Source organism: Telopea speciosissima, chromosome 9, assembly GCF_018873765.1.
Source record: "Telopea speciosissima isolate NSW1024214 ecotype Mountain lineage chromosome 9, Tspe_v1, whole genome shotgun sequence".
Lineage (NCBI taxonomy): Eukaryota > Viridiplantae > Streptophyta > Magnoliopsida > Proteales > Proteaceae > Telopea > Telopea speciosissima.
The window spans coordinates 3,114,489-3,140,442 of NC_057924.1; the positions used below are offsets into that span (position 1 = coordinate 3,114,489).

Here is a 25,954-nt window from a genome sequence, read left to right on the forward strand (position 1 = left end):
ACAGACAGAGCCCATCAATAATTTCCTCAAAAACCTGGAGAGAAGGAACAAGAACTCTGCATGTTTGACCACGGGGAGGGGCGGGGGACGCCTTAATTGCAACCTGTAAGTCTGTAACCAGCTATGGGCTACTAGAAACACCATTAACTACTAGTGCAGAGGCACACTACCAGCAAACGCCAATTGATGCCGTATTCAACCACCCGTAAAACATGTATCCTTAATATACAATTCTTGATATTTATGTATGAAGTGCTTGTTGGATGAGATAATTGGAATTGTGGGTGTCTATGCATCTGTGTAATTGAAGCATGGCATAGAGATGGATTAACTCTGGTGGGAGTTGATACTATAATTAAGAAAAAGAAGCTGCAGAAAATGGTTGTAGATTCTCTTTGGTCAAGCTTCCACTTCAGGGTCAAAATCTAGTGCTGTCACTTTAAGGCCTTCAAAGTTTCTCACCTGCATCCTTCACTTTTTCACTGTTTTATTGTGATGAGTGTGGTCGTCTTTAAATTCATATATAAAAACCCATGTCAGCTTCAAAGAAAAAGAAAATCTCAATTCTTGTCATGCAGGTTTGAGAAACAAGATGGGGTTGTTTTAATGGCTACTACAAGAAATCTCAAGCAAATCGATCAGGCCCTGCAACGACCTGGTCGAATGGATAGAATATTTCATCTTCAACGTCCGACTCAAATGGAGAGAGAGATGATCTTACGTATTGCGGCGAAGGATACTATGGATAATGAACTAATTGATTATGTAGATTGGACAAAGGTAATTGCTACTAAGTACTTTTCTATATTTATTTGTGGAACCCTTTCATGTTTGTTTGTTCTCTATAAGTTTAAAATGTTATGGAAATTATTGTCTTATTTTGTTGAAAGAAAAATGTTTAGGATTTGAAAATTGGTAACTCCAAAAGCAAGAACCAGTCAATTTTGACTAATTTCCCCAATTTTGGCTCATTTCCTCAATTTTGACCATTTCTACTTAAAATTTGGCATTTTGTATGGAAGAATTTAACATTTTGATAATTTCATTTGAAATTTCAATATTTTGATAATTTCGTTTTGCATATTTCGATGAGATATTGCATTATTTGTATATAATATATCCTTTCTATGGTCTTAATATGTAACTTTTTCTTCAGGTTGCTGAGAAAACGGCTCTTCTACGGCCTATAGAGCTAAAACTTGTTCCTTTAGCATTGGAAGGTACTGCATTTAGGAGCAAATTTCTTGATACTGATGAACTTATGAGCTACTGTAGCTGGTTTGCGGTAAGAAATACTGGTTTATGCTATCTTGTTGTTAGTTGTTACCTTTAGTTTATTGGATTGCAATTTCAAATATGGACAGCATAGCATTATTTAATCAATTTTTGTTTGAATTGCCTTTTGCCTCTCTGTCTCTCTCTCTCTTTCTCAGTGAATTTACATAATTGTGAAGTTGACTTTTAACTTTTGGTCCTTTGCAATTGTAATTACTAATTACTGTCGTGATATGATGTGGTGGGACCATGCCAGACAAGGATTTGGTCATCATTAGCTTAGGTTTCCTCTTACTTATAGTTGAGAAAAGGAAAAGAAAGAGAATGATTTGGCTTTTCAAGATGACATAGGCAACCACTTTATTTATAATCTAGGATTATTACACATGGAAGATTTAATTTGCACAAATAACATGTGCATAATGAATCTAGACACTCTAGTGTAACTAGTTACATTACAAACTTCAACAAGTGAACTTATGAGAACCGAACCGAACCGGGTCAATCCCAAATCCTTCAACACTCCCCCTCAAGTTGGTGCATGGATGTCATTCATGTCCAACTTGGAAACAATAGGATGGAAGGTCTTAATAGACAAGCCCTTGGTAAAGACATTTGCCAATTGGTTTTCTGTAGTAACAAAAGGAGTGTATATCAAACCCATCTTCAATTTTCTCCTTGATAAAATGTTGATCAATTTCAACATGTTTGGTCTTGTCATGTTGAACCGGGTTATGGGCTATACTGGTTGCAGCTTCGTTGTTGCAGTAGAGCCTCATAGGACCCTCAGGAGCCATTTTTAGATCATTGAGAAGCATTTTCAGCCAAATGAGTTCACATACTCCCTGAGTCATAGCCCTGTATTCAGCCTCCACATTGGATCTGGAAACTACAAACTTTTTTATTACTTCTCCAGGTGACTAGGGCCTGATATGGTTTGATTTCTATTTCGAAATTTGTTTGGTTTGATTTTTTCACCTTATTTCAGTGAAATAGAAATCAAGTGGAATAGAAATTCTGAAATAGCTGAGGAGCTGTTTCAGAATTTCTATTTCATTTGATTTCACTTTTACTCTTTAAAAAAAGGCCGTACCCAGTGCACAAGGCTCCCGCGTTTAGCAGGGTCTGGGGAGGGTCAAATGTACGCAACCTTACCCCTGTTTCTAGAGAGGTTGTTTCAGGACTTGAACCCATGACCAAGCGTTCAGCAAGTGAGCACTTGACCAACGCGCCAAGCACGACCTTCACTTTTGCTCTTTAATGAGCACATAATTAACTTGATGGGTAAATTAGTAATTTCATGTTCCCACCTTTATTCTTCTTCTCCTAATGGTCTCACCGCCACCCCACGATCCCCATCGCCACCACCATCGCCGCCACAACCACCGTAACCACCATCACCACCACCACCTTTCCCAAATATAGGGAATCTATTCTTAGAAATTGAACTACCAAATGGATTTTTTTATTTTTAAAATATTTTATACTGATACAACCAAAACAATTTCAATTTTTTGACCAAAAATCAACTTGTTGACTATTTCATGAAATCAATCCGAAATTAAAATAGAAACCATACCAAATATGGCCTAGGTTTCCTCCAAGGAATGTGCAATAGTCGGAGGTGGAGCGGCAGTCGTCAATGGATCCAGGCCAATTAGCAGCAGTAAAGGATTCTAACTTCAGACTTCCATTGTTTGAAAATAGAATCCCTTTCCAGGAGCTGACTTTAAGTACCGAAGAATTTTGTATACTGCTTCAAGGTGAACAGTCTTCGGATCATGTAGGAAACGACTATCAACTCTCACAACATAGGCAATGTTTGGCTTGGTCTGAGACAAATATATAAGTCTTCCTACGAGACGTTGATATCACTCTCTATCCACAGAATCACCAACGGTGCTGCTGAGTTGGTGGTTAACTTCAATGGGAGAATCAACAGGTTTATAACCAAGCATCCCAGTTTCTTCAAGAAGAACATACTTTCTTTGGGAGATGAAGATCCCTTTATTAGACCTAGCTACTTTGATTCCCAAGAAGTACTTGAGATGTCCTAGGTCTTTAGTTTTGAACTCGGTTGCCAATCGAGTATTTCAAAGAGAGATTTCTTCCTCATCATCTCCAATGATCACTATATCATCCACATAAACAATAAGAGCTGTAACCTTGCCATTCCTGTGTTTGATAAACAAGGTATGATCAATAGTACTTTGTTTGAAGCCGAACTTTTGCATAGCTTTCTGAAACCTGCCAAACCAGGCACAAGGGGACTGTTTCAACCTATAGAGTGACTTGCGGAGTTTACACACTTTGCCAACTGCAGCAGATGATTCAAAGCCAGGAGGAATGTCCATGTAGACTTCTTCAAGATCACCATTAAGGAAGGCATTCTTTATGTCCAACTGCTGAAGATCCCATCCCATGTTTGCACTTTGCAGCACAAGACAACAAGGCTCGAACAGAATTCATTTTTGCTATTGGGGCAAATGTTTCCTGGTAATCAAAGCCATAGGTCTGGGTGAATCCCTTGGCAACCAATCTGGCATTATAGCGAGCAATGGTTCCATCTTCATTCTACTCTACTATGAATACCAACTTGCATCCAATTGGCTTCTTTCCATTAGTTCAAAACAGTCGAAATAAGTTTGAAATTGCGAACTAAAGGTCGAGACCCTGCCTTTTTATAAAGGAGTTTGTAACATTTCGTTGAGATGGTACAAACAGTATCGAAATCTCGCCGAAATTTCGGAAAACGCTATCGAAACCATGTATGTTTGAGATCTTGTATGCAATTTTGTATCGGCCAGGTTGAGATCTCCGAGATTTTCGAGATCTCGACAAGTTTTTGAACTATGCCATAAAGAATTCCAGAAATCTCTAGTGAATAAATCTCCAACGTGAACCAGGGGAGGAAACCAGCATATAAATCAGCAGTAGCAAAATCAGAATAAAAGCTTCAGAGTAGTAGAGTCAATCAATCAGGTATGTTCTTCATGTAAAATCTTCTTCGAACCCCATACGAAACCCTAGTTCTTCTTCTTCTTCTATGAACTTGGGTTTCAGTACTTTCCAAAGACTTGGATGACTCTCAAAATGGCTACTAGTTACAGCTCTGATACCATGTGACAAAACCAGGATCTGTAACCAGTAACTGCAATAGAAGTGAAAGGAGAGAGAAGGAGATTGAGGGAGAAGAAGTCGAGACTGATTGAGAACTGCAGAATCGTTACTCTAGCAGTCCCCCCTGCAACTATTATTTAATAACCAAAAGAGTTGCATCTAAACAAGGAAAGTGATTCCTTGTACAGCAAGAGAAAATAAAATAGAAGCCTTACTCTAACTAGGAAATAGAAATCTAGCCTAAGTAGGAAATAAAACAAACTAAAGCTAAGAGATAATATCCAGCCATGAAAGGGACATTCCACTTACTGTGGTATACATCAAACACCCCACGTCATATTTCTTTAACTAGGTTCTTATGACGCTTGGACTTGGAGAAACTGTTTCGTGAGTATCCTGCTTTATGAGTTATTGAACTAAATTTGAGAGCAACAACATCTATATTTCTGGATTTAAAAAAAATAAAAGATGTGAATTGAAATTCTTGTTGCACTCTAATTATCCCAACCTTGTCCATTATGATATTTTTTTGGGCTGGAACAGCCTCTATTGGATTAATTGCAGAGAATAAGAGGAGAAGAAAAGAAAAGAATAGGATCAAATATAAATGCCTCTGCATGAATGGTAAGATGCATAAAGATCTTTATTATTTTCCCCCATCCAGTACAGCAGCATTATGAATTTATGATCAAATATTTACTCAAGTAAGCTGTGGTCGTCTTGGGAGTGTATCCATACCCATTTTTGTTAAATAGGTCATGAAGTTCTGCTGTGCCAAAATGGTGACATAATTTGTCTTGAGCTCCCCCCTCCCAATTTTAAGCTATTTTCTTCCTCTTTTAACGTTACTAATTAATTTTCTCATATGGTCCTTAAGAATTTAAATAATGAACTTCTTTTTGCTGCTGTTTTGTGCTCATTATTTTGCCATTAATAGTTATTGTTTGTTGTTTATGCAGACTTTCAGTGGTATTGTTCCCAAATGGCTGAAGGAGACAAAAATTTTGAAGACAGCTAGCAAACGGCTGGTTAATCATCTAGGACTGTCATTGACAAAGGAAGATCTGCAGAGTGTGGTTGATCTAATGGAACCATATGGTCAGATAAGCAATGGGATTGAACTTCTAAGTCCTCCAATTGATGTAAGAGACCATCTATCAATGAAGTTTATAATGCAGCAATTGCATTGCTACTTATTTTTCTCCTTGTGTTAGTAACCCAATCAGTTTAATTTATTATTTGGTCAAATCTTACCTGAATGGCCTAATCACTTCCACTTCAAATCTTATCTGAATGGCTAAAATCACTTCCACTGAAAATATATGATCTTAGACAAGATTGAGGTTAAGGTTAAAACTTAAGACCAAAATTGAATTGTTTGTAAGCAGCATTTTTTAAGCTTAATATTGTATATATTTCTTCTGGTTAAAGTTTTTGCGATAAACATTGATGATGCAGGTATGTCTCACATGATTGCTAGTATATTTTGATATGGACTAAATTCTAATCAATTAGACAATGGGAGAGAGGAGGTGGGGAGGGGAGCTTGGATGAGCTTCTGGAGGCGACTTTTGGCTTCCAAAATCCACATGCATACACTACTGAAATATTTACTTCTTGAAGCCAAAAAATTACTTCCAGCAGCTATCCAAATGCAGCCTTCGCAATTGATTTGATCAAGAGTGATTACCTTTCTATCAATGGTATTGTAGAATAATTAGGATAAATGTAAGTAGGTCCATTTTCATCAGTTTACTTTGGCACTTAACATGGCATTGGGATGAATACTGATGAAGAATTATTATTAAAAGGTGCATTTTAGTGCATTTGAGAGTTGAGACACATTGTATCTGTCACTGGCACTTCCTTTAGTAGTGAGCATAGTAGGCTAGATAAAATTAAGCTTATTTGTCCTTTATATCTTGCCATATTGGGATTCAAAGCAATCAGCTGTTTAAATTTATATTCCTTACCTTTTTCCGTCGGATTTTGGCATGGCATGACATCTTGAAGTACTTTGATCATATCTAATGCATAAGTTAAATTTGTTTCTTGATCATATGTACTGCATTTAGTTTTTTTTGTCAGATTTGTTACAGAAGAACAAAAAAATATTTGTTATTTCCTTTGTCAATAAAAATAAATATGATTGAAAGTTCTTCTCAGACACTTCTTTAGAAGTGAGTTCTTTGTCAATCTGTATAGTTTAGAAAGAAAGAGTGACAAGTAAAACCTCTCTCATATACTGAGAATCTGGAATACTGTAATTGGTGTTAAATTTTTTGCTTACAGCTAACATATTCGTTGAGTCATTGTTCTTTTCATTTTAAGAGTTGTAAATAACTGGAGCTTGTGATTTGGATAGTGGACAAGAGAGACAAAGTTCCCACATGCTGTATGGGCTGCTGGTCGAGGTCTCATTGCTCTTCTTCTACCAAACTTTGATGTTGTTGATAATATATGGCTTGAGCCTCTTTCTTGGGAGGTTAGTCAATTTTTCTTTATTTTGTTTGTTATCACTCAATCTTTTCTTCAAGTTGGTAGAATATTAAAGATTATAACCCTTGTTCATGTAGTGGTATCTTGTGCGGTCAACCATTCTTATGCCTTCTCATCGGTAGTCGGTCATTTTCTATTTGACAATATTATCCTAGGATTATCATTTCGAATTTCTGTTGCTGGGGAAAGAAAACTTCATATACCAATATTGGATGTTCTTTTGTTGATTTGTGGATGTTCCCATGCGAGGAATGCAAGATCAGCCAACCTATGAAATGACCAGGAATAATTGTCACTTGAGGAAATTGGTCCTTTTAGTTGAATGTATATTTGTCAAGGCATTGCCTAAGCATCTAGGCGCCCTTTGCTGGAAAGGCGCCCAAGGATGGCTCCTAGGCGCTTTGCTGGTGTCACCTTGATTTTTTTCCCCTCCTCCAACACATAAGGTTGCCTAGACGCCGTGACAACTATGGTTGAATGAGTACCTTGACCTGCTTGCTTCAGGACCTGTAAACACCACTCATAAAACTTAAATATACAATATCTATGACTGAACCTGTGAACACAACTCTTAAATGTTATTTGAGCCCAAGCACAATAGCACTGGTTTCTTTTTGTCTCATTTGAGCATTGTGATGGATATCCTTGTTGCTTTGGTACCATAACACCGCTCCATTGTGAAGGAATGAGGAGATGTAGGCATAGAGGCAAAGAGGATAAGCACCTCCCATGTGTTCTTATGGCGTGTTTGCCAGGGTGGCATTCCCAGTGTTGAAGAGGGTGGACCTCTATACTGTGAGGTGTTTTGGTTTTAAATTGCATTGTTAAGTTAGACTTTCCTGTTATATAATAAAGTAAAGTAGAGTGGATTAGTGAATCAGCCGACCAGCATGACCTCCTCCCCCTCCCTTCCCCTCCTCCGGCCCCCATCCCCTCCACCACCTCCACCTGTACCCCAAACATCCCCGCCTCCTCCTCATCTGCCACCACCATCCCCTGCTCTCCCGGCACCCCCCCTCCACCACCACCATTCCCCCCACCACCATTCCCTGCACCACCATTCCCTGCTCTCCCGGCACCACCCCCCCCCCTCCACCAACACCTTTGCTCCCACCCACCCTGCGGGCCCAAAATCCTGGGCCTCTCTCATCTCCCATCCTCCTCCAACATCGAGCTCTGGTCTTGCACTTCACTACGTTAAGCCTTCTTCATCTGAAAATGGCTCCCCCTTTGCTCTTTGTCTCAACAATCTTCTGTCCCCTGAAATTTCAAAATGGCAGTCATGCCTTGTTGGACATTTCCTGGGCTCACGTCCATCCTTCAACATTGTCAAAACCTCCCTAAACAAACAGTGGAAAGCTCAAGGCTCCTTGGACACCTACCTTCTCGACAATGGTGTCTTCATCTTCAAGTTCTTTTCTGAGGAGGCAAAAGCTCGAGCCCTGGACGAAGCACCCTGGCTTGTCGGTACCAAGCCCATCTTCCTCCACCAATGGAATCCCTACATCCAGCTCCACAAGGTCGACCTCAGCTCCATTCCCTTGTGGATCGCCCTACCTGGTCTTCCTCTCTAGTATTGGAGGCATGATTGCCTTAGCAGAATCGGTTCTGTCTTGGGTCATCCCCTCTACTCTGATGCTGGCACCAGGTGCTTGGACAGGCTCTCGTTTGCTAGGCTGTGCATTGATATCTCTGCAAACCACCATCCTCCTTCCTCCATCACCATTGTGGAAGAAGATGGGTTCTCTTTTGAACAACCAGTTAAGTACGATTGGCTCCTCCCCCCCCCCCCACTGCATCCATTGTAAGGTCTTTGGCCACAACTCCAAAGACTGCTCTAGCAAAGCTCCCTTCGTTGCACCTGAAGATGATCTGGCTCCCTCGACGACTTCAACTTCTCTGACTACTCACTCGGTTCCATCATCGACTCCAGCAACTCTACCGATGGAACCACCAGGCCCCTTGACTGTTGGCCCTTCTCTACTGGTCGCCCCCTGGCTCGGTGAACCACCCTGCTCCTCCTCGGCCGATTGGCTTCTCCAGAACTCCCAGCAGGGATAGGGTGAGGGTGCGCAACCGTCGTAGACGCCGCCGCCGCGACACTCCACCTTCTGGTTCTCCGCCTCGCCGGGAAGATCCTTTGACTTCGGGCCCAGATACTCTGCTAACAACTCGCGACGCTGAAGCAATGACAACCTGCAGCACTGCTAACCTAAGCGAGATCTCGCTCCTTGGTTCTTGCAGCCTAATCCAACAAGGCTCCTCGTCTTTGGACCTTCCTTTTGCTCTAATTGGTTCATCTGATTCCCAGGAGATTGCAACGACTTTTGGCAGAAACCCCTAGCAGCTTGTTTCTCCTTGCCAAAGAGAGACTTTCACCGTTTTAGCTACTGACGCTCCTGACAGATCCTCTCCATGCTTGGATGCTTCGATCATTAGGGCCCTGCCATCTCAGGCCTCCGATGTCACAGATCCAGCCATGGATCATTCTCGGCTTGCTCGCAGCACTCCCTCTGCACGAGGCTCGATGGACGATACCCCTTTTCTTGTTTCCCCCCTTTTAACCTCACAACAGTCCAACCTCCCACCTCTCTTACCTAACCCTTCTCGCCTCGGGATCCCCCCTAACCGCCTGACCCCACCTCTTTTACCTACCTCTTCTACACCTGGCCCCTCCTCTGTCAACCAACCACCCCAGTCTTCTAACCGAGCCCAACCCCTTCCCAAGGCCACCCCATCCTTTTTCACCTACAATCTTCCCATTTTACCCCCGCCACCTCACCTATACCACAACTACACCCACAATCTTGACCCGTCAAACAACTCCTCCATTACCCGACCCACCTCCTTTACGGCTTTACCCGACACACCTCCATCCTTTGTTGAACCACTTCACTCAACCATACCACCACCACCAACCTCTCTCAACCTCCCTCGGACCTCATTGTTGCCCACCGCTCCTTGTCCACTGAGCCTCCCCTCCCCCCTCCCTCGGGAATTGTCAGATCTCCCCTCCCCCCCTAAGCCTCTTCCCTCTACTCTTATTGCCCACTTTTGTCCTACCTTGCACTACTGCCGTAGGAGATACAGGAGTGTCCCCCCCAGGACCTCGTTGCCCTTCACCTTCTAGTTCTCCATGTCTGCGGGTCTCATCTGGAATGTCAGGGGACTCAATTCCCTAGACAAGCACCATGATATTTGAGCCCTTATTAAGTCCTCCCATTCTTCTTTTTGCGCTCTCTTGGAAACCCGCGTCTCCCTAAGAACGCTTCTCACATTGCGGCCTCTATTGCCCCTTCTTGGTCCTTCATCTCCAACTACTCCCATTCCCCGAATAGGAGGATTTGGATCCTTTGGGACCCCTCCAAACTCCACACCTCCCTATCTCACTCCTCCCCCCAATTCATTCATCTCCTTCTTTCTATTCCTAACTCCTCCCTTGCCTTCTACCTTACTATTGTCTATGCCTTTAACCGGCCTGCCGACCGTTCCCCTCTTTGGGACGATCTTGCTCTCCTCAAAGCCGGGACTGGATCCCTTCCTTGGGGAGTGGGTGGTGATTTCAACGTTGTCAGATTCCAATCTGAGAAATTTGGTGGCTGCACCCTTGACTCCCAATCCGTTAATGCGTTTAATGATTGCATCGAAGATATTGGCATTGACGATCTTTGGTGGTCAGGCTGCCCCCTTACTTGGCACAACTGTAGAGGGGGAATTGATAGGATTGCATGCAAGCTCGACCGGTTCCTTATTAATGAAGCTTGGCTCACCTCCTTCCCCCACTCCCTTGCCAACTTCCTTACCTAGAGTCTTTCTGACCACAGCCCTTGCCACCTCCTTATTCAGCAATATTCTTCCTTCGGGCCAAAGCCTTTCAAATTCTTTGACATGTGGACTTCTGACCATCTTTACCTCCCAACCATTCTCAAATCCTGGAGCTCTCCCGTCTTCTGCCCCTCCCTTCCTCTCATTGCCTTCGCCAAAAAGCTCCGCCTCACCAAAGCAGCCCTCAAATCTTAGAACTCCTCCACCTTTGGCAATATCTCCTCTAGTATCTCTGCCTGCAGGTTCGATCTTGCCAGCGTGCAATCTCGCCTCCAATCGGATCCGCTCAACCCTTTGTTGGCTGAGGAAGAGAGAAAGCTTTCCAAGGAGTTCTCCTCAATGAAGAAAGCTTTCTCTGCCAGAAATCTCGCATTAAGTGGTTGGAGCTTGGTGACTCTAACACCGCTTTCTTCCACCGTTCTCTCAAAGCAAGGTTAAGCTCCAAGTCCATCACCTTGCTCATTGCTCAGGGATATCAAGTCTGCAGCTGTCTCTTATTTCTCCTCCCTCTTCAACCCCTCCCTTCCCCCCTCCTCCCCCCTTCCCCCTCACCTCATCAACAAATTTGTCCCCTCTTCTTTGGCTAGCTCCCTCCTAGCCATCCCTTCTGATGATGAGATTACTAAAGCCATCCTATCCCACAAATCCAACAAGACCCCTGGCCCCGATGGCTTTAGTATGGGGTTTTTCCTTAGCTGTTGGGACCATATTAAAGAGGACCTCATTAAAGCTGTTCGCAGCTTCTTCTTCAGCCCTAACCAGCTTGTTTAGGTCAATCAGACTTTTCTTTGCCTCATCCCTAAGAAAGATGGAGCCTCCTCTTTGTCTGATTTCAGACCTATCTCTCTTTGCAATCTCCTCTACAAGTTCATTGCGAAGATCCTGGCTAACAGAATCCAGCTTGTCATCCCTTCCTTGGTCGCCCCAATCAATCTGCCTTCATCTCTGGCAGAAGCATTGCGGATAACATCATTCTTTGCTCTGAAGTTGTGCGTGGATTTGACAAAAAATCCCACTCGCCCGCTGCTCTTATGAAGATTGACCTTCACAAAGCTTTTGACTCCCTCAGGTGGGACTTCATCTGTGATGTGTTATCTCAAATGGGCTTCCCCCCCGCTTTCATCCGTTGGATTTTTGCTTGTATTTCCTCCCCCTCTTATTCTGTCATTGTGAATGGCTCCCCTGCTGGCTTTTTCAACTCCAAAGTTGGGATTCGCCAAGGCTGCCCCCTCTCCCCTTTCCTCTTCTCTCTGGCCATGGAAGTCCTCTCTAGGAGCATTCAAGCCGAATCTGACCTCCACCTCATCTCCCCTATCCCCAAATGCAAGCAGCTAAATCTCACCCACCTTGCCTTTGCTAATGATCTTATGATTTTCTCCAAAGCCTCTCCCTCCTCCATTTTGGCTATCATGTCCTCCCTCCACCTTTTCAAGAGTCTCTCTGGCCTCCGCATCAACCTTCTCAAATCCAAGCTCTTTCTCTCTGGTGTCTATGATCTTGACAGAGACACCCTCCTTCGTCTTACGGGTTTTTCTGTAGGCTCCCTTCCAGTGAAATACCTTGGCCTCCCCTCATCCCCGCTAGGCTCTCCAGCCATCACTACACTCCCATGCTTGATATCATCCGCAAGCGGTTACAGCTCTGGAAAGGCAAGCTTCTTTCCCATGTGGGCAGGCTCGAATGCATCAGATCGGTCCTCCAATCTTCTTACATCTACTAGTCTGGCATCTTCGGTCTCCCTAAAGCCACCATCAAGGCTATAGAAACCCTCTTCTGCCTTCCTTTGGAAAGGGAAGGAAACCTCCAAATTCCTCCACCCAATCAGCTGGAAAACTATCTGCCTTCCCAAATCTGAAGGCGGGCTTGGCATCCGCCATATTCGCGACTCCAATATTGCGGGTATTCTGAAGCTCATTTGGAAGATCTCTTCCAAATAGGACTCCATTTGGGTTCAATGGGTTTACTCCCATCTTCTCAAATCTGACTCCATCTGGACTGTCCCCACACCTTCGAACTGCTCTTGGGTCTGGCGCAAGTTCCTCTCCCTCCGCCCCTTACCTCTCAGAGCTACTTCCTCTTCTATTGCTGATGGCTCGTCCATCTCCCTTTGGCTTGACCCCTGGCACCCCATAGGGATCCTCTATAATTCCTTTGGGGCTCGATCTATCTACTTGTTTGGCATCCCCAAGTCTGCCCCCCTCTCCTCCATTATCTCCCTTGGTTTTTGGTCCCCCCCTCCCCCTTCCCTCCCATCCTCTCCCAGATTTGACATTCCCTTCCCCCTCCCCCCCCCCCCTCTTCTCGTGTGGACAAGGTCATTTGGCTCCCCTCCTCAAATGGTCTATTCAGCTTTAGATCCGCTTGGAACTTTGTAAGGCCTCACACCCCTACCGCTATTTGGCATCAGCTTGTCTGATTCAAAGGCCACATCCCTCGCCGTAGCTTCCTTGCCTGGAGAGCCCTTAAACTTTGCCTCCCGACCCAAGCTTTTCTCCTGCACTGAAGAATCCATGTCCCTTCCTCTTGCATCTTTTGTTGGAGTAGTTCCGAAGACATTGACCACCTTTTCTTTGCTTGCCCCTTCACCTCTACCATCTGGAAAAAAGCCCTCTCGTCCATCTGGCTTCGTAGCAGAACACCCCTCCCCTTTACCAGAGAGTGGCTCTGGTTGGTCATGACTTTCTCCAGAGGCTCTATCTGTGACACTATTGGCAAGCTTGTGTTTGGTGCTGCCCTTTATCACATCTAGATGGAGAGGAACTTCATGAGATGGACCTCCAACTCTAGGTCCTTTGACTTGATTTGGAAAGCCATCTTTTCGGATGTCTCCTCAAAACTCTAGTTTCTTCCTCACAAGAGGTTTTTGGAGTCCCCAAGGAACAGGCATATTGTTGATTCCTGGGGATTAGATAGTGCTCCTTTGAAGTCCCCTTCCCCCCCTTAGTTGGGTTTAGGGCTTGTTTCTTTCCCCTCCCCCCCTCTCTCCCCTTTGTATATCCCCCCCCTCTTTTCCTCTCGCCCCTCCTGGGCTTGGTAATATATTTTTTATTCACCAAAAAAAAAGTAAAGTACGTTATGTTATACTTATACCTTGGTCATTGACTATTATGTTTTTTTATTACTTATAAAAAAATTACATGTTTATCTTTTACTTGAACTTTGTGTAATATTTGTTTTTTTCATTGAATAATGGGAATTAATAACCGATAATTCCTGGAAGAAAATGGGAAGTTGGTACCAAAAAAAAATTGATAACAATGCAATCATTTGTCTTGGGTTCTAATGTGCTTTTCACACAATGCTTTGCATTTCTCTGTTTCTCTACATTGTTCTAAGCTTTCTGTTGGCTCTTGCTTAACTTCTTTTGTCTCTAATTACTTTTAGATGTGTGTTTATGCTTAAATAAGCATCAGATGATGTTTCATTTTGAAATATGTAGATTTCCTTTGAGATATATACATTTCCCTCAGCTCCCCAAATTTCAGTAAATTTTGTCAGGTTTCAACCAGAATTTCTGATCTCAATGGAAGGATCCATGGTTTCACCAGGTGTCAAACTCACCCTCCTGACAAAATTGGAGCCTAAGCTCGCAATCCCATCTATCAGGCCCACCAATCCAAAATCCTCTTCGCAAGCCAAGACCTCCTTCATCCTTGGGAAGACAAACAGTGTCCCAGCTAATACGGTGAAAGAATCCAGTCAATTCAGATCCTTTCCAAAGGCAGACATAAGGGACTCCAACTCCTTTACGGGTAGTTATGTACTGTTTATATTTATTACTGTCCGTGTAATTTTACCCATTATATTATATTTATATTGTTAAAAAAAACAGAATATGAGAGAATGCTTGGATGATTAATGATCACCCCCAAGCTTGTATTTATATTATTGAAAATAGAAGACAGAATTACATGTGAGCAATGTGGGACTAAACCCACGTAATAGAAATAAAAATAAAATAGTAAAAATGGTCCAGAATACCCCCCTCGGTATTCTGGCCCGTATAATCCAACACTCCCCCTCAAGTTGGAGCAAATATGTCAATCATGCCCAACTTGACTAGATTAGGATGAAACAGTTTTCTGGATAATCCCTTGGTGAAAATATCAACAAGCTGATCAGCAGACTTCACAAAGGGAACACAAATCAGCCCTTCTTCCGATTTCTCCTTGATAAAATGCCTATCCACTTTAACATGCTTAGTGCGATCATGCTGTACCGGGTTATGTGCAATACTGATTGCAGCTTTGTTGTCACAGTACAACATCATAGGAAGACGAATAGGAACCCCAAGGTCTTGTAGCAAGCCTTTGAGCCAAAGTAACTCACAAATGCCTTGTGCCATAGCACGAAATTCTGCTTCGGCACTAGAACAAGCAACCACATTCTGCTTCTTGCTACGCCAAGTGACAAGATTGCCACCTACAAAAGAACAATACCCAGAGATAGACTTGCGATCTGTAGAACCAGCCCAATCAGCATCAGTATACGCCTTTATCCGTAGGTGACGATTAGAAGACAAGAGAATGCCCTTTCTAGGAGCTGACTTCAGGTAGTAAAGGATACAAAGAACAACCTCCATATGAGAAGAATAGGGGTCATGCATAAACTGACTCACAGTACTCACAGCAACAGCAATATCCGGACGTGTGTGTGAGAGATAAATCAACTTCCCCACAAATCTTTGGCACAGGCCTTTATCAACAGGTTCACCCTCTTTTTCCTTGAGACGAACAGTAGCATCCATAGGAGTATCTGAAGGGTGACATCCTAACAAACTAGTTTCAGCCAATAAATCTAGGACATACTTCCTTTGGGAGAGAAAAATGCCTTTAGAAGATCTGGCAACCTCAATCCCAAGAAAGTACTGTAGCTTTCCTAGATCTTTAATCTCAAACTCCTGGCCAAGAAAGGACTTCAACCGACTGATCTCATCACCATCATTACCAGTGACCACTATGTCATCAACATAGACTATAAGAACAGTGAGTTTTCCACCAACCCTCTTTATAAAGAGAGTGTGATCAGCATTACTCTGCTTATAGCCCATAGAAATCATGGCCTTATGAAACCGGCCAAACCATGCTCGAGGTGACTGCTTCAGCCCATAAAGTGCATGCTTCAATTTACACAAGAGAACCCTGATGAAATGTCCATATACACCTCCTCATCCAGCTCTTCGTTGAGGAAAGCATTCTTCACATCCAACTGTTGCAATTCCCATCCAAGATTGGCTGCACAGGATAGCAAAACCCAAACAATATTCAGCTTTGCAACAGGGGCAAAGGTCTCCTGGTAGTCATTGCCGTATGTCTAGGTGTTACCCTTTGCCACGAGTCGTGCCTTATACCTATCCACAGTGCCATCCACCTTCTGTTTCACTACAAACACCCACTTACATCCAGCAGTTCTCTTCCCAGGTGAAAAAATCACAAGCTCCCATGTGCTATTTTTTTTCTTCAGGGCTTCCATTTCTTCCATCCTTGCTGTCTTCCACTTTCCATCTGATAGAGCTTCCTACCAATTGTTAGGAATACGAACAGAAGAAAGAGAAGAAACAAAAGCACGAAAGGATGGAGAAAAGGAGTCATAAGAAACAACATGGGATATAGGATGCTTAGTGCAAGCCCTGACACCCTTGCGAATAGCAATAGGTAAATCAGGAGAAGAAGTATTACCAGGTAGAAAGGCAGGTTCTGGAACCAGGTTCAACAATTGGATGGGTATTGGTGCTATAGTTGATTGAAGCTGCTTATGTTTCCTTGTATAAGTCTGCACATTAGATTCATTAATCCTCCTCTGAAAGTCACTAATGGTTTTCTAGATTGGAGTCTGGACTGGAGTCTGCTCCCGTTGAGTAGGAATGTCAATGACATCATCTGGGATGGTCTCTTCCTATATGGGAACCTCTCCCCCTGAAGCAGATGGAGGACTAGGAGTAGAAGGAATAGGGACAGACTCATTATAACAGACTGTAGGGGAGGTTCTATGGTCAGCACATCTTCACTAACACTCTCCCTCTAAAGAGGTGGGGACAAATAATAAGACACAGTCTCATGAAAAACCACATCCATACTGACCACTGTACGTCTGGCAGGAGGATAATAGCACTTGTACCCTTTCTGGGTGGCAGAGTACCCTAAAAAAATGCATAGGAGACTACGAGGTTCAAGTTTACCAGGGGACCTAGTATCCCTGGCATAGCAAACGCAGCCAAACACCCTAGGGGGAACAATTAAAGAGGAAGAGCCAAGTAAGAGCTCGACAGGGGCCTTGGAATCAAGAACCCGACTGGGCAGCCTATTAATCAAATAGGCCGCAGTGAGGACAGCATCTCCCCAATAAAAAGAAGGAACATGTCGAGCAAACATAAGTGCTCTGGCCACCTCCAAGAGATGGCGGTTTTTCCTTTCAACCACACCATTCTAGGCTAGAGTATCAACACAGTTGGTCTGATGTAAAATCCCATGGGCAGCAAGATATCTTTGGAACTGACCTTCCATATACTCTGTCCCATTGTCACTTCTCAAGACTTTGAGAGTGGCATTAAATTGGGTCTGGACCATCGTGTGAAAGTGCTGGAAACAGGAAAAAACTTCAGTTTTTGTGTGCATCAGGTAGACCTATATGAATCGGGAATAGCAATCTATAAAAGTGACATACCACCTATCACCAGAGAGAGAAGCTTTTCGACTAGGACCCCACACATCAGTATGAACCAATTGAAATAAAGAAGAAGATCGTTTATTAGAAATAGGATGGTTTGAACGTGTCTGTTTGGCCAAGACACAAGGCTCACAAAAAAACAATTGTTTATTAATGCTGGAAATAAACGTGACAAAGTTCCTAAGGGGGGTGTCCTAGTCGAGAATGCCATCGGTGTATTTTAGAGGAGAATGATCCAGGCTAACATAGCTGAGAAGGTAAAGCCTGTGTAACAAGAGGGTCACCATCAAGCAGGTACAATCCATCATGCACCTTACCCAATCCAATCATCTTCCCCGAGTTTAGATCCTGAAAGACACAATGAGATGGAAAAAAAGTCACTTTACAATTCAGATGTTTTGTAATACTACTAATAGATAGAAGGTTAGTAGTGAAATTTGGAATATGCAACACAGAAGACAAGGTAAGAGAAGGGGAACAACTAATGGATCCTTTCCTGGAAATAGATGAGAGGGACCCATCAGCTATTTTAACTTTATCCCTTCCAGAAAGTAGGGGAATAGGTATGAAAAAGGCTAGAAGAACCTGTCATGTGATCAATGGCACCGGAGTCGATGATCTATGGAGTGGAGACAACCGATGCACAATGACCAGCAAAGGAAATACCTGAACGAGCAAAATGAGAACCTGATGGTGTGGAATAACTGGTAGTAGATGTAGTAGAGGCAACGGAAGTCTGTAACATATGCCAGAAAGCTTGAAATTCTTCCTGGGAGAAAACCGGTTCAGTAGTAGGGGCTGTAGTTACACTTTCAGTGTGATTAGCCTTGCCTGTAGGTTTATCACGATCACGTTTGGTCTCAAAACCAGTGGGCTTCCCATGTAATTTCTAGCACTAAGCCTTAGTGTGATAGGGTTTGTTGCAATGATCACACTTGATTGGCTCTCTTGCAGGAGCAGCAGCAGCAGAAGCACTACTCTCAGAAGTAGTAGAAGAGTTAGAACCAGCAGCCTGTAGGGCTGATCCCTCAACAGTAGGAGTCAACATCATAGCAGCCCGACGTGTCTCTTTAGTGTGAACATAAGAAAAAGCCTGCTCCAATGTTGGGAAAGGAATCCTACCAAGAACTTGCACCCGAATTGGATCATATTCAGCATTAAGACCAACCAAAAAATCATAAACCCGAAACTGGTTCACATACTTGGAATAGGCAGTAATGTCGTCAAGTGTAGAGGGCTGAAATCAAGCATAGTGATCCAATTGTTGCCATAAGCTCTTAAGGACCGCATAGTACTTGGTGACTGACAACTCCTTTTGAGTAGTGGTATGGAGTGTCTTCCGGATGTCATAAACTTGTGCATCATTCCCCAATTGTCCATAAGTTCCCTTAGCAGCAGCCCATATCTGTGCGGCTGTGTCAAGGAGAAGGTATTGGCTGGAGAGTTCTTGAGTCATGGAGTTCAAAACAAAAGACATGACCATAGCATCATTGGCATTCCATCGAGCTTGAGAGGGGCCCTCTTCAGTGGGCTGTTTAGAGGTGCCATTAAGATGGCCACTGAGTCCTCTTCCAACCATAGTCAAAGAGAGAGATCTGGCCTACATGAGATAATTGGTGCCATCAAGTTTAATGGAGGCAGCATAAGGGAGGAATTCAGTCCTGGACTGACCATCTCCTCCAGAAGTAGCCGTGATCATATCAGAGTCTGGCATGATGATGGTGAAACTTTGCCAAAAAAATCAGATATAGAAGTTGAATATTAGGTCTAGAAACCCCCTTGGCAGCAGCAACAAGCTTGAAAAAAATATCAGTAGCAAACAGCCCCAATCCCCAAAATCGATAAAGTTCAGGGTTTTGAAAAAAACCCTGAAAGTGGAGATCGATTGGGATTAGGGGTCTTCAAAAAATCTGAAATTGGCTGATATTGATGTCGAGTGCTCCTTTAGGTTGAAGGAACACTCCCTCCAAAAATCAGCAAGTTCTGAACCCTGCAACCCTAAAATCGACGAAAGGGTTTTGAAAAAAACCCTGAAAGTGAGATCGATTTAGGGAATTGTCTTCAATTATTGGTGTAGACCTTTGATAGTTGCTGTCCAAGGTTGCTAATATGGATCTCCAATGGGTAGAAACAATCCTCAAGGTAATAGAGGCTCAATCTTCAAGAAGAGGAGAAATCCAAAAAATCATAGAGAAGGAATTCAGCAGCTATCGATCTCAAGTTGTGTTTAGAACATTGATGAATGAGGTGTGATGAAGGGCAGCATCTAGATTAGAAGATCACCTCATTAGAGCTGCCCTAAAAGGAATGGAGAGAAGCAAGGAGAAACGATAGAAGAGAAGAGAGGAACAATGGAGGGGGAGGTTTAGAAAACCTAGATCAGAAAATTTGGCTCTGATGCCATGTTAACAAAACAGAATATGAGAGAATGCTTGGATGATTAATGATCACCCCCAAGCCTGTATTTATATTATTGAAAATAGAAGACAGAATTACATGTGAGCAATGTGGGACTAAACCCACATAATAGAAATAAAAATAAAACAGTAAAAAAGGTCCAGAATACCCCCCACGGTATTCTGGCCCATATATATATATATATATTGTGGGGGTCTTGGCTAGGTCTTTTGACAATGCGTGACATCTATTTTCTCCTCTCTTGGTTTCTCTTCTTGCTTCCCTCTTTCTCTCTTATTGACTCCTCTTCTTCCTCTCTTTCTTGCTTTCATATGTGCTGATCTCTCATGTTTGGTACTGTTACACCTTTCCTTGACATTCTTGGAACAACAAATGTTGGAACATTGTTCTTGGAATAAAAACAGCATGCCATTGTACAAACAAGCCCTTAGTTGTTGGGGTAACATGTGGCAGCAATTACATCATGAGGTATACAAATGGGTAGTGCCAACTCTTTTATCCTATTCGTTTTGGTTGAAATTTTCCCTGGAGAAGTTACTTCCCTTTCTCAACCCTAGAAAATGATGGTACTATGATACCATCAAAATGTTTATTGCGTGCAATATGGTTTTACTAGTATGAAATGAGAACAAGGTGTAAGACATAATAAATTATATTTGCCATAACTCAATCACGGTGGAGATGCTAATTTGACTGATTATGTATGTTTAGAATCAAATTACTAACAAGGAGCATTGATGAAAAAGGTTTGAGATTTCTTGCAGGGCATTGGATCCACAAAGATTACAAAGGCCAAGAATGAAGGGCCCATCACTGGAAATGTAGAAACAAGATCATACCTTGAAAAAAAACTGGTCTTTTGCTTTGGTTCATATATTGCAGCGCAATTGTTACTTCCTTTTGGGGAGGAGAATTTTCTTTCATCATCAGAACTCAAGCAGGCCCAGGAGGTAGATTTTTTTATGAAATTCTTGCTTCCTATGAATTTTGACATTTTGTTATCATTACTTAGACTTTAAATATGGCTGATCATGAGCTCTAACAACAAGGTCACTACTTGCAACAGATATCTACGCGAATGGTGATTCAATATGGATGGGGGCCTGATGATAGTCGTACAATTTACTTTTGTAGCAATGCGGTATTTGCCTTCCTTTAAGTCCCATAAACAAATGCTTAAGTACAGAAGCTTTCCCTGTAATTTTAGGCGAATGTATTGTCTGACCATAGTTGTCAAAGCATCGCAGCATCGCCACAGTGTTGCCTAGGTGTTGCCTTGGCGTCCAGGCACCTTGGACGCCTTGGTCGTCTGATTGGTGGCGCCTTGCGTTTAGGTTCCCTTTAACTCCTTGGGTCGCCTAGATGCTTTGACAACTATGTATCTGACTAAATCAGTTATGCCATTCTCAACTAATTAAACTAATCCGATGGAACTCATTTGACGGATTTGAAAATCCTAACCTGAATTTTATGTGTTCTTCTTTTGACTGGATGAGCTGGATGCAGACCTCTTTCTCTCTCTGGGTCCATGCTTGAGGATCTTTTTTGTTAATCTTATCTGCGAAAGAAAAACTAAGCTCACCTATCTTTGCCTTACGGAGCAGCAATTAGCTTTACCGGTTATGACTACCTTGGAGTTCTTTACTGATATTGTAATGAAGAGCATCTCATGTTGATTTTGCTGTCAAGTGCCAGCGTGCCTCACGAAAGATTGAACACTATTAGATCTTTAATTATAATTACTTGGTGAGACGAATGGTTCACACTATAGTGGAAAGATTTCAATAAGAGTTTGATTTAGATTCTAAATAAGTGCTAATTCTATATCATTTTTATATTAACTGTGTGATAATGTGTGGTTTAGAGTCTGGAAAGAATCTAAAAGCAACTATGTGCTGAAATTGCACTAGTTGTCCGTGATCTTAAGAAACCAATAGGAACAAAATTAGGCAATTTAGGGAAATTCAGACAATTCAACAAACAAGGATCAGAGCAACCTGATATTCTGGTTGAATAATACTAGGCCTATTAATCAAATATTAAAATCTTGGAAATAAAAGATCAGCTTGGAAATCAAGCTAAGATAAAAATAAAAAAAATAAAAAAAACCGTACTATTGGATCAGATCTAAGAAACTGGTTAAATATGACTCGAACAGAATCCAGAATGTCAGATTTGAATTTCAGAAGCAATAACCAGCAAGAAACAGTCAGAATTATGAAATATGAAGTTGATATGAAGAACAGAAGGGAAGAGAGAGAATATAAGGGAATCAAGAGGAAAAGAAAAAGACTAAGAAAGTAAGAATAAGATGAAGGAATAACGGAGAGATCACCTTGTTGCAGACATGACCGGAACAGAAGGAAGAAGAAGGATGTTCAATTGGCCAGACTGTTGATTAGTCACCCACACATGCACAGCACTCAAATTTTTAATCAAATCAATCTGATTGTCTGGGGTTGGGGGGGGGGGGTTATTAAATATATATAGACTTGTTATCTTGACTCTCATATCTCATAAGGACTCCTAATCACTCTCATTCTGAATAAAAAAGTAAAACTGAAACTAACCTGCCGGCAGCTTTAATATATCCTAAACTAAGTCAAACTCTTAACTTTAAAGCTAAATATCTTGCCATACTATGACTTAACAACAGCTCCTGTGGCTCCCATTTAGAATTAATTACTGATCACATAAATACCCCCAAATAATTACTTAAACAACCCTGATACCCTTGCTGGACTCGATGGCCTAACCTAGGCCTGGATTTCTTCAGCTTGGACTTCCAAACTGGATACTGTAAATCCAGCCAGCTAAGGCTACTGAGGATGCATCATCTAATCTGTGTTAGAATGTAGATTTTAGTGAGATTCTCCATTATTGAAAAAGCACAATACTTATAGAAATTTAGCTTTCAGTTCTCACTTTCAAGTTCACACTTTTCAATGTTAGACCATGCAATTGAAGTCATAAGCTTGTCACTACATTTTCAGCTTTTTTTTTATTTCTTCCTCATAGTTCTTTACTTTTTCATTTGTAAGTTTCTTAGTCAAATTTTACTTCTTATTTACACAGACTACAGCCTTGAGTATGGGTAACAACCATGAACATGAGATGGCTGCCAAAGTTGAGAAGGTATGTGCTTGTTTTGCCTCTTTTTTTTTGTTTTGGGAGGGGGGGGGAGAGGTGCTCTGTCTTTAACTTAAGTGGCTTACTAGGTATTTACATTCGTTTTTTTTATATATAAAAAAAAAAATTGTTGGTTTCTTTGATATTCACTTCCTGAAATTTTGGTATTGTATAGGATGATAAATTCATTTTCAATTGTTGCTTTCTTTTAAGCAGTTGTATAATTTAGCGTATGACAAAGCAAAGGAGTTGCTTCAAAAGAACCGTAGAGTGCTTGAAAAGATTGTGGAAGAATTGCTAGAGTTTGAAATCTTGACAGGAGAGGTAAGGAGCTGCTTCTGTAAACTATTTGCATAAGCATAGCCAATATTTTAAACCTTTGAACACTCATTCACTTAGCTTTCCACTCCTCTCCCCATCCGAAAAAAAAGAGGGTCTATGGTAACCCCCACCCCCCCAAAAGGCGATTTTCTTGTAGTCTCCTGTAATTAGTTGCCTTCCTCTGATGACTCCTTTGTACCGTCTCCCCCTTTTGTTCTCTTCTTTTGTGTTTTCCCAGTTAAGGCATATCTTTGATGCGGTTCAGATGAAGCCCCACCAAATAAATAAATAAGTAAAGAGCTGAGCCTAGATTTGAGTCTAGGCTTAAGAAACGCATGGATATGCTTAGGATACATGCAAATACTTTTGAAGCATAATACACCATACATAAAGAAGTAATTAGGACCGACCATGGCATATTAGGTGGTTGGACCCAATGTCCACCACATAGCAGATCAGTTAAGGCCCAAGTTGTACAAGTCTGCCTCGTGATACCCTAATTACTTGTCAATTTTGAACTCAATCAGAGTTGGCCATGTGGCAGTATAAAGCTTTGAATATTCATTATATTTTGAAAAACAAATGGATGGATAAAATCACAAGGTAATTTAATGGACCCTGAGAAACAAAACCTTGATTTAGGTCAATATGGGCCCACCTGAGTGAACAAAAACTCAAATAACAAGAGTGGTGCCAATTCTGTAAACTCTGGAACAGCTTATCACCCTTTCGGAAGAAGTAAACAGAATACAACAACAACAACTTAGCCTTATCCCAACTAAATGGGGTCGGCTACATGGATCCTCGCCCTCCAGCCAGCTCTATTCGTGGTCATATTTGATACAAGGCCTATGCTATGCAATTCTTTCCTCACAACTTCTGCTAAGATCATTTTAGGTCTGCCTCTGGCTCTTTTAATTCCTTCAATCTGAATCAAATCACTTCTCCGTACTGGAGCATCCAAAGGCGTCCATTGAACATGGCCATGCCACCTCAAATAACTTTCTCGTAGCTTATCATGTGTCAGAGCTACTCCCAAATCAGCTCTAATATGATCATTCCTTACTTTATCCTTCCGAGTTTTGCCACTCATCCATCCCAACACCCTCATCTCTGCACTGAGTTTATCTATATGATGTTTCTTAACTGCCCAACATTCCACAACATACATCATAACCGGTCGTATGACAGTTTTATGCATCATTGTTAGCAGAACCGTGGGTTAGAAAGAGAGAATGAGAGAAAATAATGACTTAATTCATTGATAAGTAAGCCCCTCTATTTATAATAGAGGGGAAAGTTACAAAGGGATTGAAAATCTGAAATAGATAGAATTACCCTTAACTAGCTGACTCTATAAGAGCAGCAACTTAATCCTAATAACGTAAGAATAAATCTACCCCAAAAAGACCAAAATACCCCCCACGGTATTCTGGATTACATATTCCAACACTCCCCCTCAAGTTGGATTATACAAATAAGTAAAGAAAGAAGATCGAGCTTGAACTAATAAGAAAAGAAAAAAAAAAAAAAAAAACTAATATTCTAACACTCCCCTTCAAGTTGGCGCATATAAGGCACTAATGCCCAACTTGAACAAAATGGGAAGAAACTAAGTTGCAGCAGAGTCCAGCTTGACAGATGAATGAAGCTCCCAAATACATCTTCAAGAACTTGAAATAATTGATCTCCACAACCTAGGCAGACTTGATCAGCAAACTTTCACCAATCTTCAATAGCTGTCCAGTGATGAATCTCAGATTGTCATAGTGACATAAAATCTTGAAGTGTGGAACTAGGGCAGCAAGCAGTGGAAATAATCAACCCAATTGCAAATCCTCATATAGGTAGGCAACAAATCCTCAAATAGGTAGACAACAACCAAATATATTCAATACTTTAATACTTCAATCTCCCCCTTACGGCAAACTCAACCCAATAACGAAGGATACCCAATGGCAATGGTGGAAACACTGATCTTCTATGTTTTGCACCAAGTGTTCCTGCAAGTTCTGATTTTGCAATGTCTGCAGGTGTACTGTACATAATCTCCTCCTCCCGTGTAGTAGTACACGTGGACATAACAGAGATAATGTAAGAGATAGTGCAAAAGTATAATCTTCCAGAATTTCCAAAGTTGCTATGGGAATAGAAAAAGAAGAAATGGCAAAGTAGAGTAAACCATAAACTTCCAAGGTGGTGATTGGTAAGTGCCAAAGGTATGGTATGGGAGATGGGTATTGTAAGAAGCAGTGGGATAAAGAATCATGGAGAAAAAACAATGCAACATATAAATTGTCAACCATCTTCAAACGATCAAACAAACTCCTTAGATAGAAACTCCTGCAGGGGACAAACACCTAACTCCAATATTCAAATCTGATTTAAAGTAGAAGACAGATCGGATTTGAAGCAAGGAAAGGCTCCAATCTTCAAGGCTTGATCAATCTTCAAACAAGGAAGAACAAGTGTGCAAAACTCCAATTTATAAACTCCCATATGGTGATTAGAACTGATGAAGATATCCAGGCAGAATTGATGTAATAAGCTTCAACAAAAAACTTGGATCAGATCTGAATTGGTGAACAATGCTAGGATCAAGCTCCCAAAGTAAGCTGGATATGAACCAGTAGAAAAGCTTCACACAACTGAATAGGTTCGTAGTTGCAACCAATAACCATGAAACACACTGTTGTAATCC

General features: G+C 41.8%; 1 protein-coding gene across 1 annotated transcript in view; it reads left to right on the forward strand.

Moving 5' to 3' along the window:
- Window positions 1-25,954, forward strand: part of LOC122640027 (probable inactive ATP-dependent zinc metalloprotease FTSHI 5, chloroplastic) — a 74,782-nt gene that overhangs the window by 45,225 nt on the left and 3,603 nt on the right. The window contains exons 10-17 of the mRNA XM_043833122.1: window positions 579-780; window positions 1,157-1,285; window positions 5,355-5,537; window positions 6,761-6,880; window positions 20,568-20,753; window positions 20,870-20,944; window positions 22,879-22,938; window positions 23,149-23,256. Coding sequence (XP_043689057.1) covers window positions 579-780; window positions 1,157-1,285; window positions 5,355-5,537; window positions 6,761-6,880; window positions 20,568-20,753; window positions 20,870-20,944; window positions 22,879-22,938; window positions 23,149-23,256 — 1,063 coding nt within the window. The remainder of the gene's footprint in view (window positions 1-578; window positions 781-1,156; window positions 1,286-5,354; window positions 5,538-6,760; window positions 6,881-20,567; window positions 20,754-20,869; window positions 20,945-22,878; window positions 22,939-23,148; window positions 23,257-25,954) is intronic.